Source organism: Petaurus breviceps, unplaced genomic scaffold, assembly GCF_028583685.1.
Source record: "Petaurus breviceps papuanus isolate PSGF00001 unplaced genomic scaffold, PetGlider_PUasm1.0 151, whole genome shotgun sequence".
Classification (NCBI taxonomy): Eukaryota; Metazoa; Chordata; class Mammalia; order Diprotodontia; family Petauridae; genus Petaurus; species Petaurus breviceps.
This window is the reverse complement of record NW_027185712.1, coordinates 17,602,009-17,615,488: the sequence shown is the minus strand read 5'-3', so window position 1 is coordinate 17,615,488 and position 13,480 is coordinate 17,602,009. Positions and strand designations below refer to the sequence as shown.

Below are 13,480 nucleotides of genomic sequence, written 5' to 3'. Positions count from 1 at the left end.
TAGTCATAGAACCTGAGCAGAGAAGTTAACAAGCATTTTATTAAGTGCCTCCTACATGCTAAGCAGCAGTAAGCACCAGAGGACATAAAGAAAGGCAAAAGACAATCTCTGCTCTCAAAAAGTCTGTGATCTCCTGAGGGAGGCAATGAGCAAAACAACACAAAAATCTATATACAAGAGATATGCATAGGTATGTCTGTATATATACACATATGCAACACATACCCCCTGCCCCCAAATACTCATCAAAACTAAATGAGTTGATTTTAACTTGTGTTAGTTAGGGCTTGGACGGGGGTGGCCCTTAGTCGTGGCGTTGAAAGAAGAAACGCCGAGCCTGAGAGCGACGGACAAGCCAGGAGTCAGGAGAAGGAAATGGCTTAGAAACGAGCTAGACAAGCTAGACTTAGAAGCTCCAAATGCAGCCAAAGCTCTGGACCCAGGTGAGCGATCATCCAGGTATCAAAGGTAAGGAAGAGCCAGACCTCAGGCAAAGTCAGAGTCAGGGTGTATCAACATCAACAGTCAGAGGAAGCAGCTGGTTCAGTCCCAGCCAGATGAGCAAGGAGGAGAGAAAAACCATATGGCAGAGCAAGGCAGGTGGCCAAAGGTCCAAGTAATGAACAGGAGCCTGGACATTAGAAGCAATCAAAGTGAGAGGGCAAAGGAAGCAGGAGAACATAAGTCAGGCACCCAAAGCAGGAGAAGACAACATGAACAACTGTGTACAAACAAGATGTATACACGATCAAGTGAGAGAATGAAGTCAGTTTCAAGCCCACAATGGCTCCTGCTGAAATAGGCAAGACTGTGGAAAGCCTGGACCCTACAGAGAGGAAGGCAGATGCAGATGCTGACATCTGGCATAGATGGCTGAGGGCAGGGTGTATTACCATTTTTCTCAGTACCGTTCACCCTAATTCTTGATTTAAGCACAAGTGGCAACCAAACAAATGGAAGTAGTTTCAGAACAAATTAGAAACTATTGCCTTGTCAGTAGCAAATATCTTTTTTTTTAATTTTTGATCAACAGACATTTGAGAAACGTATTAGCTTAATGAACCTGGAATTCAAAAGAATACAACTTTCTTGGCATTCAAGGCCTTCCACAACCTGGCTATAATCTATTTATCTAATTTTTCTATGCCATCCCTTCATTTTGCCCTGACCCTAGCCAAACTAAGTGTATTCCCCATTTATCATAAGCATTCTGAAGTTCCTACCTCTGCCCTTTTATGTATGCCTGTAGGGGAATGCTCTCCCCTTCCCTTCTCTGGTAGTGTAAATCTTAACTACTTTCCACAACCCAGTTCAGAAGCTTGTCCTCTCCCTCCTTTGACAGTTATATTTTGTGCTTCTGCAGTTTCACTTTATATCACATTGTTTATTCCCCCAGTTAGATCATAAGCTTTTTTTTGCCTTTTGGGGGGGCAACTGGAGTTAAGTGACTTGCCCAAGGTTACACAGCTAGTTTTTGTGTTAAGTGTCTGAGGCCGGAAACAAACTCAGGTCCTCCCAACTCCGGGGCTGGCGCTTTACTCACTGCACCACCTAGCCACCCCTAGATCATAAACTTCTTAAGGATAATTAAAGTTTCATTTATTTTTGTATCCCCAATACATTGCACAATGCCTTCCACACAGAAGGAACTTCAGTAAATGTTGGTGGAATTGACTTTGTTGATTAACTTCTGGAGTCCAGTCAATTACAATTACAACCAATTAAAAACAGATCTATCCACCTTTTATGTTGCTTTAGCTTAAACCAATTATGACACAATATCTATGCTTGTGATGCTACCAAGTCATTTATTTATAAGTATAAAACTTAGAAACCTAGACAGCTAGAATTGAAAGGGGCCTTACAGACCATTTAGTCCTGGCTCCTTTTTTAACAGATAAAGAGACTGAGGACAGGTGAAAGTGACTTGCCCAAGGTCATACAGCTAGATAAATAGCAAACCCAAAATGAGAATTCAATCAAGTGTCTTTTTTTTTTCCTTACTGGTGCAACCAGATTTGGAGTGATTAACAGACCAACTGAAAAATCCTCAAACATTCCTAGCAGCTTATAATTGGAGAATAAATACAAGAAGAACACAGTTCAAAATCCTGGCTTCTCCATGTGAGTGAGGGCCTTCAGCAAAGAGAGGCTCCTTGGTAAAGTTCAATGATAAAGGAAAAGCAGATATTTCTTACCAGATTGTATTGTAACATTTTGTTATCAAATGCTAGCACAAATGACACTTGCCCTTTCCTTCCATTCATTATACCTTTCTGGTGGGAGAGGAGAGAGGAGGAAAAGCCAATCAGAAGGCTATTGCAGTGTCTAGGTATGAGGTGATGAGGGCCTGTGCTAGGGTACTGAATATGAGTAAAGAGAAGGGGACATGTGCAAAAGATGTGAAAGCAGAAACAAAGGTAGATCTGGCAAAATGTGGCTGCATTGGGCGAATCCAAGTGAGTAGTAGAGGATGGTATGGAGGGTTGTGGGTCTGAGTGACTAAGAGGGTGAAGGGCTCTCAGTAGGATATGGAAGGCTTGGGAGAAAAGGTGATGAGTTCTATTTTAGACAATACAGGACGTCTGCTTTAAGATGTCCAATAGGTAGTTGGTGATGTGCAACTAGATACATCAGGAACTACAGCAGTAATGCATCTGTACTTATAGACTTGGAGAGGTGCAGGGGTGAAGTTAGGTTCATAGGGTCACAGGATCATGACTTGCTCCATGGTCACAGAGGCCGTGAGTATGTGTCAGGTAGGACTCTGAGGTCTTCTTTACTTCAAGGCCAGCCCTTTATACCTGGCTGCAAATCCACAGATAGATAAATTTTTCTAAAGTCCTAGTTTCATCATGATGAAATGATGAAAGCTATTATGGCTCCCTATTTTCTATTTTCCAGTTGAAGTCCAAACTCTATTTGAATGTTAAAGACTTTCTATGATATGATCCCACCTTCTTTATCTAACCTTACTTCCCACTACTTTCCTAAATGGAGGGCTCTAGACCTCTTTATTCTCCCACACATGCCATGCTGGTTGCTACCACTGTTTATGCTGTTGTGCCCACCTGGAAAGACCTCCCCTCTTCCCCTCTCCTCATCTACAGCCTACTTCAGGCCTCATCTAGATTCTCACCTCCTCTATGAAGATGTACTCTGTGACCATCCCAGCCTGGGGTGATGAACCTGGCCTTCTGAACTCCTACAGTACTTAGAATCATAGACTTCGTTAGATCTTGAAGGGTCCCCACAGGCCATCTAGTCCAATCCCCCTCACTTTACAGATGAAGAAACTCAGGCCCAGAGAGGAACGAGCTTTCTCCAAGGACACAGAGGTGGTAACTTGGGTCTTCAGAATCTGAACCTGGTGTTCTTTTCAGTTACATCACAGTGCTAATCAGAGCCACACAGCATAGAAAGGCTTTATGGCTCTTGAATTGTTTCCTGTGGGTCATATTTGTTCTACCAGTTACATGGTAAATCCCTTGAGGCTAGGAACCATATTTTATATTTCTTATGTGTCCCTCTGGGGCCTCTAGTACAGAAGAGAATTCAATCAACTCATTGTTGGTGGATTGCTCCAACATGAAAGCCTTGTTCTACGCGAACTAGTTATGTTCCAAAGGGAACTTGCCTTGCTTTAAATATATTATGTACTTCTCTGCTTCCATACTTTCTCTGAATTTGTTTTCTTCCTAACTGGATTACTTTTTTTCTATGTCCTCCATGAACCTAATCAGTCTAATCTCTCCCTCCTCTAGACTGATATAGCACAGACTATTGATGTTATTCATTTGCTACATAATTAGCAAACTAAGGCAGCATCTAGTCTTTTCTTATGTATGGGTCTCATCATCACAATCATACCCTGAACCAGATTTGGCCCTTAGGCCAAATCCAACCCAGTGAATGGATGCCCACTACCTGTATTTGTACAGTCCCAGAACTGTTGAATAAAATTTTAGTATATTTAAAAGTGTAAAAACCATTCTTATCATATAGGCCATATAAAACAGGCAATAGACCAGATTTGGCCCTCAGGCCAAATCCAACCCAGAGAATGGATACCCACTCCCTGCATTTGTACAGTCCCAGAATTGTTAAATAACATTTATTATATTTAAAAATGTAAAAACCATTCTTAGACTGAAGGCTACATAAAAGGAGGCAGTCAGTAAGCCATATCTGGCCCTCAGGCCAAAATATGCTGACTCTTAAAAACTGTCTGAAGGAAGAAACAGTAGTTTAGGCTTTTCTAGATTCCCCATGATACCATAAAATTAGCAAGTGCCCAGTAAATATCTGTGGACTGAGAAGTACTAGGATTTATCTGATTTTAATTTCCAAATGGTGTAATTTTTCAGGATAACACTGTTAACTAAGGAGTTTTAAGAAATAATCTTAAAAGTGTTAATACTATGGTAATTAAGAAGGTCCTACAGATGAAGTTTTATGAGACAGGCTTAAATAGTAAAAGAATTTGCAACCCATATGCTGCGAAGGTGCTAAAATCATTCCTGTTCCTGGAATCCTTCCCTCCTCGGTGCTGTAGAGCACTAATACAAAGAACTCACTGTCCCTCTGTTTCCTTTTCTCTTTCGGTCTCCCCTGCACTACAAAAAGGAAAAACAACTTACCAATAATTGGATGCCAATGTCATCCTCTTCCCTCTGACCAATAGTGTTATGTTTCCACCTACCAGGAAGCATGAAGGCAAAAAAGACTGTCAATCACCTGCTGGTACGCAGAGCTCAGCCTCCTTCCACTTTGGCTCAGAAGTCTGACCTGTTTCCACTCTAGTGCGGGGGCTCAAACTGAAAGCAGGGAGAGAAGGACTGGACGCAGGATGGGTGAACAAAGAGAACCATAACACATTTTATTACTAATTTCAGTCATTCTGATTTGCCTTTTTAGTCTTCTCTGACCCCCATCTTGCAAAGGAAAACATTCTGACCAATAGTGGGATAGTTACTGGTAAGAGCGTGGGGATATGGTAAATAATCAATATCTTTGTTGTGCTTCACAATGGTATTTTATATAATGGTTCATGCTAGATCCATATGGTAGAGAGAAGATATTACCTCTATTCTACAATAAATTCAATCCCAAAAGATGCACTACTCTACCCAGAACCAACCTAGCCCCATTGGGGGAGGGGTTCACAGTAGCAAATCTGCTTTCCTCTGCACTGAAAGTCATGCAGTTTTTTCTATTCAATGTCCCCAAAGAGATAAGCAAAAAAGCCTGCATAGGCACACTTCAAGAAATGGAAGGTCTGCACAATTGCCTTAGTCAGAGAACAAACATTAGTGGTAAGGCAAGAATCCTCAAACTCTGAATCATGAGTGTATTATGCTGCATTATGAGTCATGGTCATAGTGGACTACAACCTTAAGGTCTTTATTTTTAAGCCAACTCTGAGTGAGATAAAGCAAGAAAGCTCAGTTTGAGTGGATAATAATGGAATATGGTCCTGATCAAAGGGATGCTCTCCAGATATTGGCAGCTGTTTCAATCCTTTCTACCAAGAAAGTATAGAATAGGAGTACAGATCAAAATCTGAGCTCTTCTCCAGCTACTGTTGCCCTTCAGTGACTAGACCCTAAAAGCCACAGAAGACTGGAGACGCTAAAATGGCACAATGGAAAGTGTGATGGATTTGGAATTGGAGGACATGGGCTCCAAAACTAATTCTGCCACTTACTCTATGACTTTGAGCAAATCACTTCAAATCTCTGGGCTTCAGTTCCATCACTTGTCAAACACGGGATGACTTCTAAGGTTCCCTCTCTCTCCAAATCTATGACCGTCTCATCAGACTTCCCTTGCTAACACAGGAAAGCTATCGTAGCAAAGGCATCATGATCACAAACAGATCTCATTTTGCAAAGAGTCCCAAGCATACAGATGCCATCACACTTCTTCTGCCAACAGCAACCAAATAGAAGTTTGAAAAGATGAGATATGTTTTCAGAAGAGTTTTCTTCAAAAGGCATGAGAGATCATATTTTCTCCAAATGCTAAGCTTCATCTTCTCGCTAGGTCCTCAATCTGCCTCTTTCTCATTTCCCTTCTCTTCCTAGAGAAGATTTCAGTCTTCCTAGAATTTTACCATGCAATTGAAAACAAAATCTTTTTGAAATTAAGGCTAAAAGGTGATTCTTGACAGCCTCTGTACTAACTCAAAGCCCCACACCCATTTTCTTGTTTAATGATTTGTTTTTAAAAAGCCCCATGTCCATAAGTATCTGTAAATAGCATTGGCACATCTCAGCTTCACTCTTACTACAGCATCTGGGAATCTTAGACATTTTATGGACACAGGTTTTTTGGCTACCAAGTTTATTTTTTTTGGAGGGGGGAAGGTAGGGCCATTGGGGTTAAGTGACTTGTCCAAGGTGACACAGCTAGTTTTTATGTTGTCTCTGAGGTCACATTTGAACTCATGTCCTCCTGACTCCAGGGCCGGTGCTCTATTCACTGCAGTACCTAGACACCCCTACCAAGTTTGTTTTTAAGCCATTCCTCTTACATCCTAGTAATCTCCATGTACTTTGCCTACTTTTTCAGTTACTTCTCATTCACATGTGAAGAATTTGTTTCTTCCTTTCTTTCCATTTAAAAACTGATATGAACTAAATACTTCTCCATGTCTTTTCATAGTCCCTTTCTTTTTTTGGCTACTCTCACTTTTAAAATCTCAATTCTCTACTGTCATGATCGAATTCAGGTCTCAAACAAAGACTATATAGAATAGGGAGAAAAAGTATTAGTTTAATTCTCCATAAATGTAGTCATGAGACATAAGAATATATTGCCACACCCTGGCAATCTAATCTTGGCTATTAACGTTGGAGCTGCAGAACCCACAAAAAGACACAGAGAAGCTAACCTCCCACTGAGGACAGCCGGGCAGGCCAGCAGGAATCGGCCAGCGTAGTGCTCTGGAAGCAGAGCCCAGCCCCACTCCGAGGCTTTAGCCCCAGGGTGGGCCTGACCAGCCGCCAGCTGGAGGGACTCCAGATCAGCAGCAGCTGTGGCCTTTCCAGAATTATCAACACATAGATGCGAAGGACAAAGTGAGAGGTCAGTGCAGTCTGGACTTTAGGACCCAGTAAGTGGGAGTGCATGGCTTTTGCCCCCGGGGCATGAAGCCCCTGAGACATGGCTGATATGCCTGGCACAGCCAGCCAGTGCCATGTGGCAGCTTCAGTTCCTGGCCTGCAGAGTGTAAGGGGACCAAGTGACCAGTCAGAGGGGTAATTGCTCTCGCTTTAACCTGCTTGGATCTGGATTGCAGTCTAAGGTGGAGGTCCTAGGGTGTGTGCCCAGCTTGCCAGAGTGTGTGGAGACCTCAGAGAGGGTACCCATCTAATACCTCTGGCAGTTGAGAAAACCCCAGTGTTTGGGACGAAAGCTCCCCTGTCTGGTGGCAGAGTCCTACTGTGGCAAAAAGCCCAGGGGTCAAATGACTGAGGGGTGACATGACCAGGCAAAGGAAACAAAGCAGACAAAAGATTCCAACATTAGACTCCTATTAGACTCCAAAAAGGAGCAAAGCATGGAACAGGAGGAAGACAGTGAAGTCAGAACTCCTGCACCAAAAGCTTCAAAGGAAAATACAAGCTGGTTACAGGCCATAGAGGACCTTAAGAAGCAGATAAGAGAAGTGAAAGAAAAATTGGGAAGAGAAATGAGAATGATGCAAGAAAATTATGAAAACAGAGTCAACAGCCTGACTGAAGAAAATAACACTTTAAAAAATAGACTAACTCAAATGGCAAAAGAGGCTCAAAAAGCCAATGACAAGAAGAATGCCGTAAAAAGCCAGTTAGTCAGATGGAAAAAGAATCTCAAAAGCTCACTGAAGAGAATCATTCCTTCAGAATTAGATTGGAGCAAATGGAAGCTAGTGACTTTATGAGAAATCAAGATACTATTAAACAGATCCAAACAATGAAAAAGTAGAAGGCAATGTGAAATATCTCATTGGGAAAACCACTAACCTGGAAAATAGATCCAGGAGAGATAATTTAAAAATTATTGGACTACCTGAAAGCCATGATCAAAGTAAGAACCTAGAAATCATCCTCCAGGAAGTTCTCAAAGAAAACTGCCCTGATGTTTTAGAACCAGAGAGCAAAACAGAGGTTGAAAGAATCCACCAATCACCTCCTGAAAAAGATCCCAAAAAGAAAACTCCTAGGAATATTATAGCCAGGTTCCGGAATTCCCAGATTAAGGAGATAATATTACAAGCAGCCAGGAAGAAACAATTTGAATATTGTGGAAACACAATCAGGATAACACAGGATCTGGCAGCTTCTACACTGAGGGATCGAAGGGCTTGGAATATCATATTCTGGAGGTCAAAGGAGCTGGGATTAAAACCAAGAATCACCTACCCAGCAAAACTGAGTATCATGTTTCAGGGGAATATATGGTCATTCAGTGGAATAGCGGACTTTCAAGCATTCTTGATGAAGAAAACCAGAGTTGAATAGAAAATCTGACATTCAGATACAAGAAGAGAAGCATGAGAAGGTAAATAGGGAAAAGAAATCATAAGGAACTTATCAAAGTTTAACTATTAACATTCCTACATGGAAAAACAATAATTGTAACTGATGAAACTTTTCTTAGTATGAAAATAGTTGAAGGGAATAGAAATATATATGTCTATATATGAGGGTATATGGGCATATGAATACATATGTGAATGTGTGTATATATGTTACCAGGTATTCATAGATAGAGGGCACAGGACCAATTTAATAGGAAGGGATGATACTTAAAAGGGGAAATTAAGAGGTGAGAGGAATCTAATGAGAGGTAATGGGGAGAGACAGAATGGGGTAAACTATCTCATAAAGAAGAGGCAGGGGAAAGTGTTTACAATGGAGGAGAAGAATAGGAAGGCAAAAGGGAATGGGTCAACCTTATTCTCATTGAATTTGGCTTGGGGAGGGAATGAAATACACACTAAATAGGGTATCTCCTACAGGAGAGTAGGGGGGAAGGGGATGAGAGGGGGATGATGGAAGGGAGGGCAAGCTGGGGGGGGAGGAAAGTTGGAAGCACCCACTTTTGAAAAGGGATGGGATCAAAGTAGAGAATAGAACAAGTGGGAGGTGGGATAGGAGGGAGGGAAATAAAATCAGTCTTTTACAATAATATATCTACTATGTTACTGTTTTGCATTAGCTACACATGTACAACCTATACTGAACTGCTTGTCTTCCCAGTAAGGGTGGGTGAAAAGGGAGGAAGGGAATGAATCTTTAATTCAAAGTTTTAAAATCAAATGTTTAAATATATATATGTATATACACACTATTATTAATGCTATTTTACATGTAATTAGGAAATAAGATATACAGGCACTGGGGCATACAGATCCACCATGCCCTACTGGAAAAGTCGAAAGGGTTATGGGAGAAAATATGGGAGAGAGCAGACTGGAGGAGGGGATATCCTGTAGGACTGCTATTTTGGGGCAGTGGGTAGGGGAAAAACGGGGAGAAAATTTGTAACTCAAAATCTGGCGGAAATGAATGATGTAAATCAGAAGTTATTAAAGCATTTGAAGAAGGAAAAAAAAAGACTCTTAAGTCTCTGGTCTTTATATGAACTATGAAAGTATTATCCTATACCACTGGGTTCTTCACAGAGTCCATTCTGATTTTCTAGCATGTGCACCCCACCCCGTTAAAATATTAATCATGCTTTCTCCATACAGAAGGACTTTCACTGAAATATCTCAGAACCTCTTAGCCTCTTATATCACTAAAGCTTTGGTGCTTTACTCTTGGTGGTGTAGTTAAATACAGAATTCCAGGTACCTGCTTTCTAGAGGCCAGGGACTTTTCTTCTGGGAGCCAAGTGCAGGTGCTGAGGCCTGAGGGAAAAGGAGCTGCTCCTGGCGTCTGGGGAGCTGGATGGAAATCCTGGCTCTGACCCTGACCAGCTGAATGAACTTGCGCAAGCAAGTGACTTAGATCCTTGGGACAGAGATTTCACTTGGAAAATGGAGGCAATAAACTTTGCCTTATGTACCTTATGTCGCTGTAAGGAAAGTGCCTTGGAAACCTTTCTTTATTGTTTCAATATGAACTAAGGTAATTTAAGCAAAAATATTAACAAACACATTTCCAAATGGTCATGGCGCAAGCTTGAGAGAAATGAAATGTCTAAGAAACACCTCGGTAGTTTTGGCTATTTATACCAGCAGTTAACTGACAGATTTTTCTTCTTCCTTGTTTCCTGGCAGGTAGAGACAGGAAGCTATTGGTCAGGATGCTTTCCTCTGTAGGATGGGGGAAGTATAGTTAAAAAAAAAAGCACAGTACTATATTTTAAATAGAAACACAATTAAATGAGAAGATGCATTATAAGCAATCTAAGGAAGGATCCCCAGCATTTTCCAGAAGTTTTATCAATGTGTGCCACAGCTGAAAGACAGCTCGCTTCAAAGCCAGGAGGATCTAGGTTCATTTCCCACATCTGACCCATACTAGCTGTGTGATCCAGGACAAGTCATGTCCCCTTTCTGGGCTCTACGCAGTTTTCTAGGATTATCCATTGAAAAGAAGGTGTCAGTCTGTACTGATAGAATTTCCCCAACTGGGAACTCCTCATACCACTGAAACCACTATCCTTTACTACCATACGATTAATCAAGGCTGTCTTGTTCAATGGTGGTATCTGGTAAACTGTCACTATGTGAACAGAACACACATTTTTTCATTCATTCATTATTATTTACTGATTGGCTGTTATGAATAAAGAATTGTACTATTCATATTCATTTTATGTGCTACTGAAAATGATCAGATTAGAGGCATGAATATTAGAACTGTGTGGTACACTGACAAATAGAGAACAGGATGATGCCCATTTTAATTAAATGCTTTTTGGAAAGGAAGTGTTTAGAGAACCCTGAAGGAGAAAGGGGTACTTTTAATACAACTCTATATAACTACGAAAGCCTATAATTAAGTACAACTAGGATCACAGACTAAATAAGTATGATTTAAAGTAAAAAAGATTAAATAAATACAAGGGAAGAGTGCTGGGCTTGGCATCAGGAAAGCCTGGATTCAGATCCAGCCTTGAATAGATTCTAGATGTTTAACCATGGGCAAATCACTTAAATTTTATGTACCTTGGGTACTAATCTAGGGCTTATCTACTATGTCACAGATGGATTGAAATTTGTGTATCTGAAGTTGCTCATGGCTAATTCCTTATATAAACCAAATCACAGATTCCCTTTTTTTGAATCTGTCAAAAAGGTCACATAACCTACTTCCTTTTCTATTCCTATTTTCCTTCTTTCTCCTTCCAAAGAAGTTACACCTTTATGTAATTTCTCATGTTGTTTTCAGATCACTTAGAAAAATGAGCCATTGGAATGATGTTCAGTTACAATTTTATTTTTTTCTCCTTAACCAGTTTTACTTACCAGGAAACCAGAAGTGCTGTCCAGCAGGCATCGAACTCGGCAGATGAAGCAGCGGGTCAGGAAGGCAGAGTACTCCGTTGACACGCCGTCACATTCCTGTGCCTTCAGCAGCTTGTCAAGTATGTATTCTTCTCCTGCCAATGACAACAGAGGACAAAGTATGTCTAACAATGATTTCCATGTAAAATAATGGACAGGTGAACAAAAGAAAAGTGAAAGATCATGATTTGGATATTTTGTTTTTCTTCAAATGTGAAAAATTGCAAAATTTGTCCAAGACATGTAGCTTGTCCAAAGGCATACTTAACTTTAAAAAAAGTTCCTACTACTCCATCTAGTTTTGATTGTGCCTTTCCCTAACAGTTTATAGTGGCTTTGTGTGTATCATTTTATTTCATTTCGGCATTTTGGTGAGGCAACAGGCTTTCTCATCTATATGTTCAAATCCTTGAGTATTAAACTGAAAAATGCATCTTTTAGTCTCTGCCTGACAGCAATTAAGTTAGCTCTCTGTGTGTGCCTTAGTTCTCCACTGATAAAATACTAATGATGGTCACATCATATGCCCTAAACTTTTCTTTCTGCCAGTACAAAGTCTGAATTTCCTTCAAGGACTACTTTCTCCTTGAAGCCTTTCCAAACCAACCATCCTACATCTGGTCTTTTCCTTCCTCTGAATTATCTTGTTCTCTAGTTACTTATGTATATACCTGCAATCAGTGGAGGAGGGTGGATAGAACGCTTGGGAATCATATAACTTGGCCTAGAGTACTGACTTTCCTGTTTTTTGCTGTTAGTGTGGCCTTAGGGGAACTATTTCACCTTGCTGGGCCTCAGTTTCTTTATCTGTTCAATGCCAGTGCTGGGCTGTATGTTTGGGCTGGTTGGGCTAAGGTTGCTTCCAACACTAAAGGTCTATCTTGCCTCCCCAATTATAGTGTAATCTACAAGACCTTAGACTATTTCTATTTGCTATATATTTCCCCAGATCACCTACCATAGTGCTGCATACACAGAAAATGTTATGTTAGAATACATGGTGCTGAATGAGTGAACTGCAGGGTTTCACACCTATTAGCAATGTTTTTCACGATTTTTATTTTGCATATCTTAAAGGTTAACAGAAGTGCTGGTCCCTTCTATCAAAATAAATAGGTGTTGCCCGAGGAAGTTTTTATCTCAAGCAAGAAAGGCAGAAAAAAAATAGTGATTTTACACTAGAAAAAGCACAGTATATGCAGACACAGTAGTCTCTAAGCACCTATGAATGCACTCTATGAACAGCTATTTTTAGGGAAGAAAAGTTTCCAGGAAAAAAAAAAAGCAAATTTTGCAAGTGAATTTGAAAAAGAGGAATCAAGTAGCATGGTTTGTTGAACAGGTGGATAGAAGGAAGTAGAGGGAGTATTCCAACAACTCAGAGATGAGTTGGGCAAAGAAACTAAACAAATAGCTGATATCCTGGGATAACACAAAAGGAATAAGATAGCAGGTGGGAAGAAGGAGAAAAGAGATAAAGTTGCATAGAAGGACAGAGATCATAGACTGAAGGCTGGAAAGATCTCAGAGACATCAAGTCCAACCCCCTCATTCTACTAATAAGAAAAACTGAGGCACAGAAAGGTTTATAGACTTGTCCGGACTCACACAGCTAGTAGATAAGTTAGACTTTGGACCTAGGTTTTCCTGACTTAAGATAGAGGATAGAGTGCATATCCTGGAGATAAGAAGTCAGGAAGACCTGAGTTCAAATCCAGATTCAGAGACTTACTAGCTGTGTGACCCTGGGGAAGTCACTTAACCCTGTTTACCTCAGTTTCCTCATTGGTAAACTGAGTCAGAGAAGGAAATGGCAAACTATTCCAGTATCTTTGCCAAGAAAACCCTAAATGGGGTCATATAGAGTCAGACATGACTGAAAAACGACTAAACACATTTCCTGACTCCAAATCCAGGACTCCATACAGTAAACCACACTGCCTTCCAAGACAGAGATTATTAACCTAGAGCAAA

The 13,480-nt window shown here is 40.7% G+C and overlaps 1 protein-coding gene across 1 annotated transcript in view; it reads right to left on the bottom strand.

Moving 5' to 3' along the window:
• AHRR (aryl hydrocarbon receptor repressor) overlaps positions 1-13,480 on the bottom strand; it is a 264,267-nt gene that overhangs the window by 26,971 nt on the left and 223,816 nt on the right. Inside the window, exon 7 of the mRNA XM_069076018.1 lies at positions 11,468-11,601. Coding sequence (XP_068932119.1) covers positions 11,468-11,601 — 134 coding nt within the window. The remainder of the gene's footprint in view (positions 1-11,467; positions 11,602-13,480) is intronic.